This window comes from Ictidomys tridecemlineatus, chromosome 5 (assembly GCF_052094955.1).
Source record: "Ictidomys tridecemlineatus isolate mIctTri1 chromosome 5, mIctTri1.hap1, whole genome shotgun sequence".
Taxonomy (NCBI): Eukaryota; Metazoa; Chordata; class Mammalia; order Rodentia; family Sciuridae; genus Ictidomys; species Ictidomys tridecemlineatus.
Window position 1 is genome coordinate 9,030,911 of NC_135481.1, and position 19,191 is coordinate 9,050,101.

Consider the following 19,191-nt stretch of genomic DNA (forward strand, 5'->3'; position numbering starts at 1 on the left):
CAGATGCTAATGTTCCCCCTGCAGCCCGTGTCCGTGGGTCTCATGATGTGCAGGTAGCTTGTCAGGGGACATGGGTCCTGGGTCTGTCCTTAGGATCTTCTAGCCTGTGGGGGTACAGCGCAGTGGACGAGTGCGTGCTTGGGCCAAGGTTGGGGCTCAGTGGTAGAGCATTTGCCTGGCACATGAGAAACACTGGGGTGGATCCTCAGCACCACATAAAAATAAACAAAGGTACTGTGTCCACCTACAACTAAAGAAAAAAGGAAAAGTGTGCATGCTTAGTGTAACGTAAGCCAGGCCCTGGGGTGCATTCCCTGCACCGAAGGAAAAAAAAAAAAAAGCAGCAGCTTCCAGCCTGGCTAGGCTTGTGGCCATTTATACTAGAGGTGGCTCTGCTGTACCCACTGAGGTGACCACAGCTTTCTGCCAGCCACTGACCCTGGGATCCAGGCATATATCATTCTCCCCTCTTAGGCCCCTTTCATGGATGGGAAAACTGAGGCCAGAGAAAGCATGAGGCACGTGTCTCTGAATGACATGGGGGAGGCCTCTGACCTGGCATCTGCTCTGGACAAGGGACTTTTTTCTGGGTCATTCTGCTCATCTTCCCTGTGGGTCACATGGGGAACTAAGGATGAGATGGCCATGGCTTTTCCAAGGCGCATGGCCACCGGGCTTCAGATCCAAGCCACTGTCCAGATCGAGGACCATTGTTTCCCGCCCCAGCTCACACACTCACACTCTCCAAGGTAGCCTGCCAGGCAGGGGAGCCCAGCCACGTCCCCACAGCCTTGTCCTTAGGACCTTCTTGCCCCGTGGCTGCCGAGCCAAGGAGAGACTGGGAGAAGAACAGTAGGTTCCCCGCTCTGAATCCTGCCCAGGGAAGGCCCAGGGTACAGTCCAGACCCCCTGCCCTCCTGACCCCTTCCTGACCTTCAAGCCCCCCAGTGGGCAGGGCTGGCACTAACACAGTCTTCTGGACCTGGCCACCTCCCACCAGCCCCCGAGGCAGGTCCCTTCCTCTCCTGGCAGCCCCAGAGTCAGACCTCACAACCCCCCCAGAAGAGGCTGGGCTGGCGGCCCAGCAGATGCTTTCCTGCCCCGCCCACCCCCACCCCTCCCTGACACTGGGAGCCTCAGGGGGGCAAGAAGGGAAAAAGTGTGTCTCCGCAGGCGCAGGCTGCTGGCCAGCTCTCACACCCTCGTCCTCTGCAGCCAGGGCAGATGTTCCACTTCCGATCCACAGCCCGCTTTTTGTGCCCGGGATGTTGCACACACACCCTGTCGACACCCCGGCACCCAGCCCCAGCCACACCCAGCTCCATCTCTGCTCCCCTGAGGCCGAGCCCAAGGGAGTGTCCTCTCTGAGCCTCAGCTTCCTCCCCTGGAGAATGGGAGCCCCAGGAGCTGGGTGGCCCCAGGCCAGGTGACTTCCTCCTCTTTCTCTTTCCAGCAAGAGGGGCCACTGAGATGAGAGCCCCACGTCCCCTAGGTCCTGGAAAGCCAGGGACTGGGGATGTGGAAAAGAGCCAGGAGATCCACCCATCTCCCCGAACAAGGAGGAAAATTATAAGGCAGGGAAAAGCCTCCTGGAATGGCTCCCCACCACAGCAGCCCCACCCTCTGGGCCCCGGCCTGGGGAGCAGTAGTGCTTCACAAAGACGCCATTGAAGCCCTTCCTCCCCTCCCACCCCTGCAGCCTGGGCTGGACTCTGGGCTGCTGCTTCCCTCCAAACCTCTCATTTTCCCTCCCACTTCCTCTGTGCCCCACATGGCCCCAGGGTTGGGACACATGGCGGGGAGCCCAGAACACCCGTCTGCCCCTATAGGCCTCCATGGACCAAGCTCAGCATCCACCACCCCACCCATCCCCTGCTGTCTGTCCGGGGGCACTCATCTTCCAGAGGAGGGCCCTAATTTGGAAATATGCCCTAATATATGCCCCTCTGCATGGTGACTCATGGCACTTGGTTAGAGGACCTGTAGCTGAGGCCAGCGCCCAGGGGGCCAGAACTGAAGCAAGAGCCAGGGAAATCACTCTCCTGCCCTGGCCTCCTTTGAAAGGGACCGGAAAGGCAACGAAACCAGAAGGTCAAGTGCCTGGGGTGAGAGTCTCGTGACTCAAGAGTTCTGGGGTGGAGTGGGAGGGACCACCCTAACCCCAGCAGAGGTCTCCGCAGTGCCTATTTGTGGAGGCCGTCCACCCTGAGTCCTGTGGAGCCTGGCATTCAGCTCTCCACCGGGATGAGGTCTTGTCACCTGAGAGGGATGGCTGCCATGTTAAGTTCCGTATGATTTTGAACTAATCTCCCACTGTCCGGAGGCAAATCTTGAGCCAGCGGAGGAGCAGTGGCTGCTGGTTATAGAACCATCTGGAATCAGGGATTTAGAATGGCTGAAAACCCATGACTGCCGTGTGGGCTGCAGGTGTGGGGTCTGCAGCTCCCCGACAGCAATCCCGGCCGGCAATGAGCCATCTAGCCTTGGCTCTGGTGACTCCACTGTCATGTCACCCCTGGGCAGCCTATGTTGTCCCTTGGGTCTGACCTGAAGTCTGCCCCCTGAAAATCCCATGGCTCCTTCAGAGTAGCAGAGTTGGGGGGAGGGTGATAACTCAAGTTTGGGATGGCCAAGCCTTGTGGGGGTGATAATGGAGGGTTTGCTGGGGAGGAGGTTCTGGAGAGGCTGGCACCTGAGCAGGTCCAAGAGTCAATGCCTCCCTCGTGATGGGAGCCCAGACAGGAGGCAGACACAAGGCAGGGAAGGGGCCCTCCAGTCCTGTCCAGTGTCCAGAGTTCACGGTGGACCAGAGTGTGGACCCAAGGTGTTCCCATCCTTACCACACACCACCCACACGGCCATGCAGGCTCCGTGACCTCCGCACATCCCTTTAACTGTCCTTCCTTGGAGATAGGAGAGCCGGCCCAGAGCAGCAGCCCCACAGGCTCTGCCTGCAAATCAGAGGCCTGTCCACCCCACCCCACCTCCTGTAAGTGTCCCTAGCCTCAGGGCCGAACACTGGTGTTAAGAAGAGCTGATCCCCTCACCCTGGATGGTGTGGTGGCACGTGCCTATAATCTCAGCCAGGAGGCTGAGGCAGGAGGATCCCAAGTAGTCTGGGCAACCCCTAACTCAAAACGAAAAAAGGCTGGGGATGGAGCCCTTTGATGGCCCAGGTGGTAGAGCAACCCTGGGTTTAATTCCTAGTACTGAAAAAAAAAAAAAAAAAGAGAGAGAGAGAGGGTGTCCCTTGAAACTCCAAGGGAAGGAATCTGGCCCATGGTCTAGAGGGCTGGGTGACCTCAAACAGGGCCTGGCTGCTGGAGCGGGGCACCAGGCCCATCCTGCTCTCACACAAGGCCAGCATTCAGCCTCCAGGTGGGCCACCCCCAACACACCCATCCTGGAGGGGAGACAGAGAGGACTTCACCCCTGCCTCGGCCCTCCCACGCACTGCACACCATGACCCCCTCAGGCTACCTCAGACTCCAGCCTCTCCCAGACCTGCCACCCCTGGTGCCAAACCCCAAGGGGCTGTGGTGGAGAAGTGCAGCTCCACCCAGGCGGGACTTCTCCTTCCCCCACTGGCCCCCTCCTCCCTCCTGTCCAGGGAGGCAGGGCCTCTGCCAACATCCTGCCTTCTCTGTCCTCCATCTCCTGCCTCTGCCTTGGTCTGAATCCCTGGGTTTACTCTGTGGAGGAGGAGAGCATCTTCATTTCTTTTATTTTTTTTTTTATCCTTTGATACTAGAAATTGTACCCAGGGGCACTTAACCACTGAACCACATCCCAACCCTTTTATTTTTTTCTTTTGAGATTGGGTCTCACTGACTTGTTTAGGGCCTTGCTAAGTTGCTGAGGCTGGCTTTGAACTCACGATCCTCCCACCTCAGCCTCTCTGGCTCCTGGGATTACAGGTGTGCGCGACCACTCCGGGCTTCTTATTCTAAGTTTCAGTCCCTCTCTCAGGCTCACTGTCTCCAGGTTGGCTCTCGCATCCCTGCCTTCTAGCATTTGTGAATGAATGAATGATGAATATGCCCCCCTTCCCAGCCACCTCTCCCTTAGAGCAGCACTCACTGCCCCCCAACACTCCCATGCCCGGGTCTCCAGGCCCTCCTCAGCTGGGCTCTGGGCATTTCTCACTGGCCATCCTGCCCGGTGGCTCTGGGCTCCCACTTACTCCCTTATAAAGTCAGGCAGCAGCAGACACCCAGGAATGCTGCCACCGCCCATGACGCACGCCGGCTGTGGGGCCTGCCTGGCTGCCCCCAGGCGAGCGGGAATGTGGCGGGGAGCAGGGCACAGAGGGATCCGCTGCCAGGGAGTGGGGTACCCCCGGGGAGCCTGGGAAGCAGGCCTCAGGTGGCTAGGCCTGGAACTGCAGCTCTTTCTGCCTCCCTGTCAGGTGCTTCTCCCCTGCAGCCTCCGTGTGTCTGTCTGGGAAGTGCAGTCTATCGCAGGCTTGGGCTGCAGACAACTTTGATATTGGGGGACTCAACTCCCAGGAATTGGGGGTTCAGGGTGGGGATGGCTGGAGGCCCCAGGCCTGATTCCCCAGACTATCCTAGAGCAGGAGGAGCCAAAGACCAAGCTAGGGAAGGACCAGGGCAAAATAGAGGTCCAGGCTGGCATGCATAGCAGAGAGGACAAGACAGAGACAGGGACAGAGGTAGCTGGCATGTCCCCAGGCATCCTGAGAACGCTGCAGGCTCTGAAGCAGCCTCAGGTTAGGAAAGGCTGGGGCCTTGCCCCGCCAGGCCAGGAGCATAATGCACCGAGATGCTCCCCACACAAGGACCCCTTGTCCCAAGAACCTACTGACAGGCAGAAGGTCGGACATATGATAAGAAGCAGGCCTCGTGCTTAGGGCTCCCGGGGGCAGGGACCAGGTCCCCATTCACACATATCCCAGGGATGCCCCCAGGGAGCCAGGAGATGCCAACACAGCCCATGACCTGCCAGATGGTGGCTTGCTGGGGGACCCTGACTCAGGCTTCATCTGCCCGTCTGAGAAGGGGATTGGCAGGAAAGGACACAGGGCTCTTTCTATGCCCGCAGGTCTCAAGAAGGACAGAGCCGCCCCACCCTGGGCCCAGGCAACAGCGCCCTGCACATCAGAGCCCTGTTCTGGGAGGAAGGGTGGGCAGCTGAGGGCTTCTCCACCTTCGGCCGACCTCTCGGATGGGCGCCAGCGGGAGGGGCAGGAGCCCTCCAGGAACACACGGCTGCTTTCACACCGCCAGGCCCAGCCAAGCAGCAGCGGGCAAGCACTAAGGGGCAGGACAGGCCTGGGCACAATCGCTGCTCTGTCCTGGCAGCTCCCGGCCCACACGCGCACACACACAAACACATAGCCTTATGCAAACTCAGAGCACACCCCATCAGCCACCCACTTGCACACACTCGCGAGTACACATCTGCATAGCCCTGGATACTTCCCTATGCACCTTCCTCCAGACAGGGAAGCCCAGGCCCATGGCTGTCCTCCTGCTCCTCTGCATGTCCCCAGGTCTTCAGGGCATCCTGCTCCTTCTATGCTGAAGGCTTGTTATGACCCTGGCAGCCCACACCATTAACCCCCTGCACATCCATACTGGAGAGCAGACTCCTGGACCTGGAAGGACCTCCAGGATCAGTCCCCACAGTCAGAAGTGAGAAGGGGTGGGAAGGAGTGTCCATTTCACAGAATGGTACCACTGAGACCTGAACTGCCAGTGAATAGAATAGTCTACCCAACTGCTGCAAGTCTGGGCTGGTGTTTTGATAAATCTTTGGGGTCAAGAGAATGGAGGGCAGGTCTCAGCTGTGCTGATGCCTCGTCACCACCCATCTCTCCCCACTACACTGCCCTAATCTGGCCACTACACCTGTCATGGCTCACACTGCTTTTCCCTTCTGCTTCTCTACCTTCTAGAGCCACTAGGGGATGAGGGGGCAGAAACATCCTCTGCCCCACTGAAGGAGGACCTGTGTATTCCCACTGGCCCCTCACATGGCCTCACTGCCCACCTCAGAGATGGTCTCTTCCCCTTCCTCTCTTGGTTTGTGTCACCCTCACCTCCTCCAGGAAGTTTTCCAGAGTTGGCTCAATTGGAGACTTCTTTATCCTGTACCCCTCTACATTCAAAGCCCCCTTCAGCTGCTCCCCCACCTCCAGGACAGGGATTCCGGGTTCTTGCAACTGTAGCCCATCAGAGGGTAAGAGGGGCAGAAGAAGAACAGAAGTAGGGGGAGAGGCTCTGTCAGAGTTTCCAAAGCCCTGGCCAGCGAGGCCTCTGCGGGGACAAGGGGCTGCCTGGCCTGTGTACTCCAGAGCACAAGGCAGCCAGTGTGAGCCCCTCCTCGCCTGTACCCACAGGAAACAGCAGGGCCCAGCCCCTCAATAGGCCCATTCACACCCCAGCTCTCTGGAAAGTACCTCTGCTTCCTGCCACCCTCCCACAGTGGCCCAACAGACTGCTGCTCTCTCCTGTGGGAGGGGGCTGGCCGCAGGTGGCTGAGTGGTTAGGGCCAGCCATGTACTTCAGTTCCTACCTGGACCAGCGCCCTGGCTTCCACCACATCCCAACCAGTTTGCGTCCACCTTCAGTGCAAGGGAGTGTGGGTGGGCTGGCTCCCACCAGGGGAGGAGAGGCGCCCCCTTCCTTGTGGGGGACCAGCAGGTCAATGTTTCGCAACAGGATTTCTGGAGGGGAGGGGGAGTCTTGATTTGACATGTTTACTTCTTTCCATGATATAAATATTCTCCCTGTGGGCAACGTCACCTGGCTCACCAAATTCCTGAAACTTTAGCACTTGGCTCTGGCCAGCTGCTATGAGCCACCCCAGCCCATCTCCATGGTGGCTCCATCCTGTGGGGGCTGCATGCCCCATCCTCTGTGCCACGGCTGCCCTCAGTTTAGCATGCTGTGTTGTGCTCTTAAGAAGCAATGACCTGCCAGGCATGATGACACATGCCTCTCATCCCAGCAGCTTGGGAGGCTGAAGCAGGAGGATCATGAGTTCAAAGCCAGCCTCAGCAAGTTAGCAAGGCCCTATCTCAAAGTAAAACACAAAAAGGGCTGGGGATGTGGCTCAGTGGTTAAGCGCCCCTGGGTTCAATCCCTGGTACAAGAAGCAGCAGAAGCAATAGCCATGCCTATAGGTGCCCCTATAGGCACTCACCACCTGCCAGTTTCCTGGTCTGTCCCTTACTGGCCTGAGGTGTTCTGGGCCTGCTGAGCCCACTGGGCTGCACCTGCCCAGATGCTTTAGCATTCTTCCTTGATCCTGTTAGCTCCCAGACAAGGTTCCAGTGTTACTAGCAGTGCTGGCAAGAGAAGGTGCTGGAGGGGATTCCAGCCCAGCCTAGGGAAGAGCGATATCTTTCTTGCACATCCCTCCCGGGGCACACAAGGCTCAGGCCCCTCCAGTGGCTGATGCTACTTCCTCAGGCGGATGTCAGCTGGCTCAGGCTGGCTGGGGACCAGCACGTGTGTGGCTGGTGCCAGATTATCCCTATCAAGGCCATCAGCCTGTGCTTATTCACGGGGTTTCAGGGGAGCCCAACAGAGCTGAGTCCTCCTCTCCCCCATTCCTGTCTGCCCCCTCCCACCCTGCCCTAGCTCTGGACATCTGCAGGCAGAGTCAAGGTTACAATTATTCTAATCACTGCAAAAGGAATGGACCAGAGATGGTGGTGGCAGGTTGGAGATCGAGGGAGGCTAATTTTAGGAAACTGCCTAAAGAAAATAGCAACTAATAAAAGGAAGTGTCCCAGTGTGGTACAAGAGGAACCCTACGCAGTGACCAAACAGGCTCTGCTGTTTTGGGAGCCCTCTTTGGCCTGCTCAGCAGACCCTTTGGCCTCCCACACCGTGTCTTCAGCCTCGGGCCCCAGATTGGCCTGAGGAAGGAGGATCTCGGCTGTTGTCATCCCAAACTCCTTGGCCATGGTGGAAACATAGGGGTGGATCTGAGTGCTCACCAGGGACTGGTAACAGCTTTGCAGCAGGAAGCAATAGCAGTGGGGATGGAGGAAGTTTTGGCCAATTTTGGGTCTGACACTGCAAGTGGTTTCCATCTGGCCTCTGAGCCTTTGCTCCTTGGCAGACTCAGACCAACAAGCCGCTACCCCCACCCCAAAATGCAGCTGTTAAGAATGACCTAGGAGAAGAGCCGGGTGGGTGGGCTGTCTGTCTGAGAACCACCATCAGGCATCAGCATGGCCCCAGCCAACCATGAAGGTAGACGTGGTGTGACAAGGATTGCCCAGGAACCCTTGCTGGTATGGTGCCCCTGGGGGCACCCAGGAGAAGGAATGTTAGCAGGGATTGGCTTGGATTAGAAGTGATTCTTCTGACACTCCATTTCAAGGCTCTGTGACCACCAAACGAGGTTTTCAGGCCAGGGATGGTTTCCTATGGACCAGGGAGGTTTCACACTGAGGCGAGAGTCTCTGGGGCCCCAGGGAGGAGAACCAGAGCTGTCTGAGGCCTTCTGCCCTACACCTCTAAGAAAGGGATCTAGGTTACTGGAAACTTCTGGTCTGGCCTTCTTCATGTCCAAGGCCTGGACTGGACACAAGGTGAAACTGTGCCTTCTGCTGGGAGCAAGAGGATTCCGGGAGCTGGCCAATTCTCTCAGGCTGGGCCACAGAGAACCAGGAGGGTACCTCAGCCCAGGACCCCCTCCCTGCAGCCACCTGCCTATCTCTGCAGCACCTTTCCTCCTCCAGGCAAGGTGTGAGCCTTGACCACAGCTCCCTCTCTCACCCAGCCTCCTTCTTCGGTGAGAACCACCTGGAGGTGCCCGTGGCCTCTGCCCTGACCAACATAGACCTACAGCTGCAATTCTCCACGTCTCAGCCTGAAGCCCTTCTTCTCCTGGCAGCAGGCCAGGCTGACCACCTCCTGCTGCAACTCTACTCTGGACACCTGCAGGTCAGTGACATTTCTCTGGGACCAGGGACAGGATTCTTTCTCAAGCTTAGAATGATGTCCCCCTGGTCACGTGGCCTTATGCAAGTACTTTCACCTTGGGGTCTCAAGTGCTGCACTGCAAATGGGTAGCAGCAGCCCAGAAAATGTGACTCCCTCATAAAAAGACTCTGCCCCCCAGCCACCTCCAGCCTGGCCCCTCACCATGTCCCTAGCTGGACTTCAGCTCTGAGCACCCTGAACCGGTTCCCATTCCCTGGCCATCAGCGACTTCTGGCTGCAGGCCTTTGCTCCCACACCACCTCTACCGTGTGTTCACCCTTCCCTGGGCCTGCAGAGCCTGGGATCCTTCCCATCTCAATGCAAACAGCCTGTTTTATTTAGCTTTTTTGCTGCTGTGACTAAAAGACCTGACCAGAACAATTGTAGGGGAAGAAAAGTTTATTTGGGGGCTCACATTTTCAAAGGTCTTAGTGCACAGACGACAGCTCCTTTCCTCGGGGCTCAAGGTGGGGCAAAGCATCATGGAGGAAGAGCGTGGCGCAGGAAGCTGTTCACATTCATGATCAGAAGGCAGAAAGAGAGACTCCACTTGCCAGATACAAAATATGTACCCCAAAGCCATGCCCCCAATGTTCCACCTCCTCCAGCCACACCCCACCTGCCTCGAGCTACCACCCAGTTAATCCAATCATGGGATTAATTCACTGATTGGGTTAAGACTCTGACAACCCCATCATTTCTCCCGTGAATTGCATTGTCTCACACATGTGCTTTTGGGGGACACCTCACATAACACATCACTTTGCCCAGAGAGTCCCCTGGTGCTTACCCTACCTAGGCCCCCTCTCCTGAGCTCCCACTGTCCACTGGGCATCCCCTGGCACTGCATTAGTTAGCCTGCGTGGCTATTGTTCATCCATTGATGGTAATGGCCAGTATTGCCAACTGAGCCTCCTCATTTTTCCCTTGATCCTTTAACACAAGCTTTATTACCAAGGAATCTTCTGGCTCTCCCTCGAGTCTTCCCTCTAATCATGAAGAGGGTGAGAACCCAGGGTCTTAGTCCACATCTGGCAGATCCATCTACTCCACACCCCAGTGGGAAAAGGACTGTGGCCTGATCAGTCTGCTGACACCATTGCTTCTCACTGCCACAAGGTGTCACTGTGGAACTCGGGCCCGGTATGGCCTGGTGCTGATGCAGTTCTGCCCTGCAGGAATGATGGTGGTGGCCACCCCTGTAGAGGGTGCTCCATACTGGGACTCCCAAGGTCCCATGCTCTACCACCACCCATTCTACTGTCTGGTTGTGGAAGTATCAATACAGCCAGTGCTGGTGTTGATGTTATGGAAGACCCCCACCTACACAGAGTCCCCCCAAGTCAGGGAGATTTTACTTTACTAAACTATCAAAACACTGATTGAGCCCCCATCCCTGAACAGTGAGCCCAGCTGCCTTTAGTCACCCCGATTGCCTTCAGTGACTTTGCCTTTCTTAGGGAGTCTTTCAGACGATTCCCAGGTGCTCATTTTTTTGGAGGTAGAATTTTCTAGAACCCATGGTGATTCTTCTGGCACCTCTCACCCAAGGAAAGAGGAAGAAGAATAAAGATATATGAATTGAATCTTTGGGAGAACATCTTGCTCTGCAGCAGTCCCCTGTGAGCAGGAATCAGATTCACAACAGGGTCCCCGAGTCTCTCCAGACCTGGCTGAGTTCCTTTTGCTGAGTTTTCTGGAGATGAGTAAAGAAATGGCAAGAAGGCAACAAGGGCCCGTGTCCTAGGGCCCCTTTTTCAGGGAACCCCAAGTGTGAGGGACACACTATGCTTTTGTAGGGGAAGTGGTGGATTCAGGGTGCCATCTCCGGCTCTGATCTCCCTGTCTCTCCTCAGGTCAGACTCGTCCTGGGCCACGAGGAGCTGAGGCTGCAGACACCAGGGGAGATGCTGCTCAGCGACTCGGCCCCCCACACTGTGGTGCTCACCATTTCCGACAGCTGGGCCCTGCTCTCTGTCGATGGGCTTCTGAACACCTCCGCCCCAGTCCAGGGAGCGCCCCTGGAGGTCCCCTATGGGCTCTTTGTGGGGGGCTGTGGGAGCCTCAGCCTGCCTTACCTGAGAGGAACCAGCCGACCCCTGAGGGGCTGCCTCCATGTAGCCACCCTCAATGGCCGTAGCCTCCTCAGGCCACTGACCCCTGATGTTCCTGACGGCTGTGCTGAGGAGTTCTCTGCTGGCGATGATGTGGCCCTGGGCTTCTCTGGGCCCCACTCACTGGCTGCCTTCCCTGCCTGGAGCACTCAGGACGAAGGCACGCTGGAGTTTACGCTCACCACCCAGAGCCGGCAGGCACCCTTGGCCTTCCAGGCAGGGGGCCGTCCCGGGGACTTCATCTATGTAGACATATTCGAGGGCCACCTGCGGGCTGTGGTTGAGAAGGGCCAGGGCACCGTGCTGCTTCACAACAGCGTGCCTGTGGCCGACGGACAGCCCCATGAGGTCAGCATCCACATGGATGCTCACCGGCTGGAAATCTCTGTGGACCAGTACCCCACACGTACGTCCAACCGTGGGGTCCTCAGCTACCTGGAGCCACGTGGCAGTCTCCTCCTGGGGGGACTGGACACAGAGGCCTCCCGTCACCTCCAGGAACACCGCCTGAGTCTGGCCCCGGGGGCTGCCAACGCCTCTCTGCTGGGCTGCATGGAGGACCTCAGTGTCAATGGCCAGAGGCAGGGGCTCCGGGAAGCCCTGCTCACTCGCGGCATGACGGCCGGCTGCAGGCTGGAGGGAGACGAGTACGAGGAAGACGGCTACGGCCCCTATGAGGCTTTCTCCACCGTGGCACCTGAGGCTTGGCCAGCCATGGAGCTGCCTGAGCCATGCATCCCCGAACCCGGACTGCCTCCTGTCTTTGCCAACTTTACCCAACTGCTGACCATCAGCCCACTTGTGGTGGCCGAGGGTGGCACGGCCTGGCTTGAGTGGCGGCATGTGCAGCCCACACTGGACCTGACTGAAGCTGAGCTCCGCAAATCCCAGGTGCTGTTCAGTGTGAGCCGGGGGGCACGCCATGGCGAGCTGGAGCTGGACATCCCTGGTGCCCAGGCCCGGAAGATGTTCACTCTACTGGACGTGGTGAACCGCAAGGCCCGCTTCGTCCACGATGGCTCTGAGGACACCTCCGACCAGCTGGTGCTGGAGGTGTCAGTGACAGCTCGGGCACCTGTGCCCTCTTGTTTACGGAGGGGTCAAACTTACCTCCTACCCATCCAGATCAACCCTGTCAATGACCCACCCCGAATCATCTTCCCGCACGGGAATCTCATGGTGATCCTGGAACACACACAGAAGCCTCTGGGGCCCGAGATTTTCCAGGCTTATGATCCCGACTCTGCCTGCGAGGGCCTCACCTTCCAGCTCCTAGGTGCTTCCACCCGCCTCCCTGTGGAGCACCGAGACCAGCCTGGGGAGCCAGCCACGGAGTTCTCCTGCCGGGAGCTAGAGGCCGGTAGCATCGTGTACGTCCACCGCGATGGCCCTGCACAGGACCTGACATTCCGTGTCAGTGATGGGCTGCAGGCTAGCCCCCCAGCCACACTGAAGGTAGTGGCTGTCCGGCCAGCCATCCAGATCCGCCACAGCACAGGGCTGCGCCTGGCCCAGGGCTCTGCCACCCCCATCTTGCCCGCCAACCTCTCGGTGGAGACCAACGCTGTGGGGCAGGATGTGAGTGTGCTGTTCCGAGTCACGGGCACCCTGCGGTTTGGGGAGCTGCAGAAGCAGGGGGCAGGCGGGGCGGAGGGCGCTGAGTGGTGGGCCACGCAGGCGTTCCACCAGCGCGATGTGGAGCAGGGCCGGGTGAGGTACCTGAGCACCGATCCCCAGCACCACTCTGAGGACACCGTGGAGAACCTGGCCCTGGAGGTGCAGGTGGGCCAGGAGACTCTGAGCAATCTGTCCTTCCCAGTGAGCATCCAGAGAGCCACGGTGTGGATGGTGCGGCTAGAGCCGCTGCACACCCAGAACACCCGGCAGGAGGTCCTCACCGCAGCCCACCTGGAGGCTGCCGTGGAGGAGGCAGGCCCCGGGCCCCGGTCCTTCCACTACGAGGTGACTCAGGCCCCCAGGAAAGGCAACCTTCAACTACAGGGCAGGAGGCTGGCAGATGGCGAGAGTTTCAGCCAGGATGACCTGCAGGCTGGACGGGTGACCTATGGGGCCACAGCACGGGCCTCAGAGGCAGTCGAGGACTCCTTCCGCTTCCGGGTCACGACCCCTCCACACTTCTCCCCGCTCTATACTTTCCCTATCCACATCGGTGGTGACCCAGATGCTCCGGTGCTCACCAACGTCCTCCTCTCCGTGCCCGAGGGTGGTGAGGGTGTCCTCTCTGCTGACCACCTCTTTGTCAAGAGTCTCAACAGTGCCAGCTACCTCTATGAGGTCATGGAGCGACCCCGCCATGGAAGGTTGGCTTGGCGGGGGCCACAGGACCAGGCCACCATGGTAACATCCTTCACCAACGAAGACCTGCTGCGTGGCCGGCTGGTCTACCAGCATGATGACTCCGAGACCACAGAAGATGATATCCCATTTGTGGCCACCCGCCAGGGCGAGGGCAGCGGTGACATGGCCTGGGAGGAGGTTCGGGGTGTCTTCCGAGTGGCCATCCAGCCTGTGAATGACCACGCCCCTGTGCAGACCATCAGCCGTGTCTTTCACGTGGCCCGAGGTGGACAGCGGCTGTTGACGACGGACGACGTGGCCTTCAGCGATGCCGACTCGGGCTTCACTGATGCTCAGCTGGTGCTGACCCGCAAGGACCTCCTCTTTGGCAGCATCGTGGCTGTGGATGAGCCAAGCCGGCCCATTTACCGCTTCACACAGGAGGACCTCCGGAAGAGGCAGGTCCTGTTTGTGCACTCAGGGGCTGACCACGGCTGGCTGCAGCTGCAGGTGTCCGATGGGCAGCACCAGGCCACCGCGATGCTCGAGGTGCAGGCCTCCGCACCCTACCTCCGTGTGGCCAATGGCTCCAGCCTGGTGGTCCCTCAAGGAGGCCAGGGCACCATCGATACCGCAGTGCTCCATCTGGACACCAACCTGGACATCCGCAGTGGGGATGAGGTCCATTATCATGTCACGGCTGGCCCTCGCTGGGGGCAGCTGCTCCAGGCTGGCCAGCCAACCACCAGCTTCTCCCATCAGGATTTGGTGGATGGGGCCATTCTCTACAGCCACAATGGCAGCCTCAGCCCCCGTGACACCCTGTCCCTCTCTGTGGAAGCAGGGCCAGTGCACACAGATGCCACCCTACAGGTGACCATTGCTCTGGAGGGCCCAGTGGCCCCACTGCAACTGGTTCAGCACAAAAAGATCTACGTCTTCCAGGGGGAAGCAGCTGAGATCAGAAGGGACCAGCTGGAGGTGAGGAGCTGGGTGGTCCAGGCTGGGCCAGGTGGGGCCTCCATTGCGGCCTCCTGCCGAGCAAGCTTGTGTGCTGGGGATGTGAGTGCTGGCTTCTGGGGTGTGTGTGCCCTTGCCTTGGTGTGTACCTGTACATGTTGTGGCCAACAGGTTCTGGGGAACTTGTGGGACACACATCTGCCCATGAGTTGTATGTGCCTTCAGATATACACACGTGTGCGCCTGCTGTGGCTAGCCATGCAGACTCCTGGGCTATAGATAGGCGCTCAGAATCTTTGAAGTGGAGCCCAAGAGTCTGCTTTCTAGTAAGTTCCCAGGGAGGTTATCATGGGCACAGAGATTTGAGAGTTGCTGGACGTGGAAACAGGCTTCAGTGTCGCTCAAGTTCCTGCACTCTCAGTTCCTTTTCCAGGACTGACAATCTGTGAAGGGCTTCTCACCACCCAGGAACCTTGCAGCGCAACCACAGGCTGTCTGGCAGGCTCATTGACTTGCTGCGTGACCTCGGGCCAGGCCCTTGCCCTCTCTTGGCTGTATTCTCCTACACTGCCAGTTTCTGAAGCCCTTCTGGTTCTGAGTGTCTGGAGTTTTGGAGAGACTGACCAAACACATCTGGTGTCAGGATGTCCCCCCACTAGAAAAGGCTGCGTTTGAGCCAGGCTTTGAAGAATACAGGGTGTCAATAGCAGGGGAAAGGGATGATATTCCAAGCAGAGGCACAAGATCAGAAATGTGCATTTGGTGGTAGTTTTAGCCTTGTTTTTTATGGCTCCATTTCTTTAGATGAGGGAGCACCCCACAGCTTTTGGGCAGGTCCCCCTCCAGACTCTGCCATCTGGAGTGTGGGAGCCTATGCCTCTAGGAAGGACTGGGCGCCCTCTGGTGGTCAGAAATCGTAACAGCAGGGTGGGGGACAGAAGGCTCCAGGCAAACCAGGCATCACCTTAGCAAAGTCTGAGTACAACCGCGCACGCGTGCGTGTGTGTGTCTGTGTGTGTGTGTGTGTGTGTGTGTGTGTGTGAGAGAGAGAGAGAGAGAGAGAGACGGCCCCCTCTGTGACCTGCTGTGAGTCCCCACTGCCTTCTGTTGACAGGCAGCCCAGGAGGCAGTACCACCAGCAGACATCGTGTTCTCAGTGAAGAGCCCCCCAAGTGCCGGCTACCTGGTGATGGTGTCACAGGGTGCCTCAGCGGATGAGCCGCCCAGGCTGGACCCCGTGCACAGCTTCCCTCAGGAGGCTGTGGATGCGGGCCGCGTCCTGTACCTACACTCCCGCCCTGAGGCCTGGCGTGATACCTTCTCCCTGGACGTGACCTCTGGCCTGGGTGCTCCCCTCGAGGGCATCCTTATGGAGCTGGAGGTGCTGCCCACTGCCATCCCCCTGGAGGCACAGAACTTCAGTGTTCCCGAGGGTGGTACCCGCACCCTGGCCCCTCCGCTGCTCCGTGTCACGGGGCCTTACTTCCCCACGCTGCCAAGCCTCAACCTGCAGGTGCTGGAGCCGCCCCGGCACGGGGCCCTGCAGAGGGAGGAGCAAGCTCAAGATGGGACCCTCAGCACCTTCTCCTGGAAAGAGGTACAGCTGTCCGGGAGACCCAGGGGCTGTGCGGTTGCCCACCCCTGGGCACAGAGTGAGGAGCCCCAGAAATTCCCAGTCTAGGGGTAGGTACCGAGAAGAGATGGGGAGCCACAGAATTTAGGGACTACCTTGTTTTATATCTCACTTTCCTCTCAATCCCTCTGGGACGTAGAAATTATTCTTCCCGCCTTCCCTCTATGGAAACTAAAGCTCTGAAGAGGCGGTCTCCTCCTACACCCAAAATCAGGGCACGAGGGTGCTGGGCCTGAGACCCCCGGTAAGTCCCAGTCCTGCTGGGGCCTGACCACCAGCCCTGCGCCTGCCTGTAGGTGGAGGAGCAGCTGATCCACTATGTGCACGACGGGAGCGAGACGCTGACAGACAGCTTTGTCCTGGTAGCAAATGCTTCCGAGGTGGACCGCCAGAGTCATCCCGTGACCTTCGCCATCACCATCCTGCCAGTTAATGACCAGCCCCCTGTCCTCATCACAAACACAGGCCTACAGGTGGGAGCATCCCTGGGACCACCCCCACCTCTGCTCCTATGAAGGGGCAGGGTCTCCTACTTCCCTACATATAGTACACCCCCTCCAAGTCTCAGTTTCCTCCTCTGCAAAGTGGCACATGCCTTAGTAGGTTGTTGGAAGACAAGATGGGATACCATGCCGAGGATCGAACACAGGGGTGAGCTTTTGTTGTGTGCAGCTAGTAGCCTCGTGAATGGCTACACTGGCCCTGCTAGCTCCTGGACTCACTTGTAGCAGAAGGCTTTTCCTAAAGCAAAACACCTGACAGAATTTCTTACAAGTCCTTAAGGGTGGTCCTGAGGTGGGGAGAAGTTAAGCCTCCACCTTCATCCTCCACAAGCAGAGGCCGTAGCTGGGCTCTCCCGACCCTTATGTCACCGCAGAGCACTGGTACCCCCCCACTCTGCAGAGGTGAAGACTGAGGCCCGGACAGGATAGATGTTACTTGTGGAACAGAAAGGCTGCAGCTTGGCCCAGCCCACATGGCACAACACAAGATAGGCAGGGCTTTGATTGCCAGCTTTCGGGGTGAAGAAAACCCCTGTCAGTAGGAGCTCTATAAGGTTCCAAGCAGGGGCAGTGGCTCATGCCTGTAATTCTGTTGACTCAGGAGACTGAGGTGCAAAGATAGAAAGTTCAAGGCCAGGCTGGGCACCCTAGCAAGGCCATATCTCAAAATAAATTTTAAACCATGTCCCCACCTTTTTTTTTTTTTCTTTGTACCAGGGATTGAACCCAGGGGTGCTTTACCACTGAGCCACATCTCCAGCCCTTTTTATTCTTTATTTTGAGAGTCTTGATAAGTTTTTGAGGTTAGCCTCCAGCTTGCAATTCTCCTGCTGCCTCAGCCTCCCCAGTCATTGGGATTACAGGCATGTGCCACCATGCCTGGCTCAAAATAAAAAAGGGTTACGGTTATAGAGGTAGCTCAGTGGTAGCGCACTTGCCTCACATGTGCGAGGCCCTCAGTTCAACTCCAAGTACTAAATAATTTCCAGAAGAGGACTAAGCTGGGCTGTCTCTGACATAGGGCACAGAGTCCTTTGTGGTTTAGGATATAACTTGGGGGTCAGCTGGGGGGCAGGGAAACCAGTATGACTCAGACTAAAAGCTGCCTGGGCAACCACCGGCCAGGAATGCTGTGTGGCAGTTTGGCCACCAGGTGGTGCCATCCACCCATGTTTGTGTCCCCAGCCCTGGGCTGGAGCCTCCTCTTCCTAGGGCTGTAGGAGGGAGGAGCCCAGGAATGCCAAAAGACCGTTATTTCTGGGAATGGGGGTCCCTCTCAACACTGCCCATGAGTGATTGACCCAGAAGGACATGTAACCGGACCTAGGGGCAAGACCCCACCCCTCAGATGGTGGCCCCAGGCCAGGAGGATGGGGGTGGGTAAGCATGGCGGGATGGAACCTTCACAGGCCTATGTCCCCAGATGTGGGAGGGGGCCACTGTGCCCATACCTACTGAGGCCCTTCGGAGCACAGACGGCGACTCAGGACCCAAGGACCTGGTCTACACCATTGAGCAGCCTAGCAACGGGCGTGTAGTGCTGCGCATGGCGCCAGGCACCGAAGTCCACCACTTCACACAGGCCCAGCTGGACAGCGGGCTCGTACTGTTCTCGCACAGAGGTGAGTGCTCGGGTTTCTGCAGCCGGTTGGGATGTCCTGAGGGTAGGGACCCGTCTTGGGCCAGTGGGATTCAGTTCCACCCCTGTCCTCAGGAGCCCTGGATGGAGGATTCCGCTTTGACCTCTCTGATGGGGAGCACACTTCCTCCGGACACTTCTTCCGCGTGGCAGCCCAGAAGCAAGTGCTGCTGTCGCTGGAGGGCAGCCGGACACTGACCGTCTGCCCAGGTGGGTCTGCTGAGTAGCTGGGGCAGAGCTGAGGGCAGCCACCAGGACCATGTGGCCTCTGGCAGCTGCAGGGTTTGTCTTGGCTCCTGGGCAAAGGCTGACCAGCCCTTTTTGCCTCTCACAGAGTCTGTCCAGCCTCTCAGCAGCCAGAGCCTGAGAGCCAGCTCCAGTGCAGGCACGGACCCCCACCACCTGTTCTACAGGGTGCTGCGGGGGCCCCAGCTTGGCCGGCTATTCCATGTCCAGCAGGGCAGTGCTGGGGAGGCCCTGGTGAACTTCACTCAGGCTGAGGTAAGGGCCCAACTCTGCAGCTACTGCAGGTCTCCATCCAAACTCAGGTGACCTGCAGGGCCTAAAGACTTCCACGTAAACACGGGTACCAGCTCCAGCATCATTAGCAGCAAAGCCCCCCGGGGCCTGCACTTTAGGAACTGCCAGGCAGGTGGGGCAGGTGAGGCTTAGTGGTCCAAGGGAGCAGGACAAGGATACAGAAGGTCAGGGCTGCAGGGTCCCAAAGCAAGGATAAGGTCCTGGGGCCCAGCATCCGGGGAAGCTGCAACTAGATCCTAGAGGCTTGGAAAGGTGCAGGGGAGAAGGCAGCAGAGGCAGCCCAGTAGCTGGTGAGGGGCGGTGCTTGGTTCAGGGGATAGAGCTTGAGATGAAGTTAGGCTGAGGGCAGAGGAGTGAGCCTGGGGCTCGAGTCAGGTGCCCCCAAGGAGCAGAGCAGGCCGTGGGAACAGCTTGGTAGACAGGCAGCTGAGTAGGCCAGGCTGGAAGTGAAGTCACTGCCACCCATCAGAGCAGCTTCAGAGTATAGCTGTCCCTGGGCATACCAAGGCCACCAGTCAGAATTAGAACTCTCAGTCCCAGG

The 19,191-nt window shown here is 58.3% G+C and overlaps 1 protein-coding gene across 1 annotated transcript in view; it reads left to right on the top strand.

Annotated features, from left to right (window-relative positions):
* The window catches only part of Cspg4 (chondroitin sulfate proteoglycan 4), a 36,110-nt gene that overhangs the window by 10,465 nt on the left and 6,454 nt on the right, over positions 1 to 19,191 (top strand). The window contains exons 2-8 of the mRNA XM_005316826.4: positions 8,761 to 8,924; positions 10,820 to 14,356; positions 15,450 to 15,932; positions 16,265 to 16,441; positions 17,895 to 18,093; positions 18,186 to 18,320; positions 18,445 to 18,611. Of these exons, the coding sequence (XP_005316883.2) occupies positions 8,761 to 8,924; positions 10,820 to 14,356; positions 15,450 to 15,932; positions 16,265 to 16,441; positions 17,895 to 18,093; positions 18,186 to 18,320; positions 18,445 to 18,611 (4,862 nt within the window). The remainder of the gene's footprint in view (positions 1 to 8,760; positions 8,925 to 10,819; positions 14,357 to 15,449; positions 15,933 to 16,264; positions 16,442 to 17,894; positions 18,094 to 18,185; positions 18,321 to 18,444; positions 18,612 to 19,191) is intronic.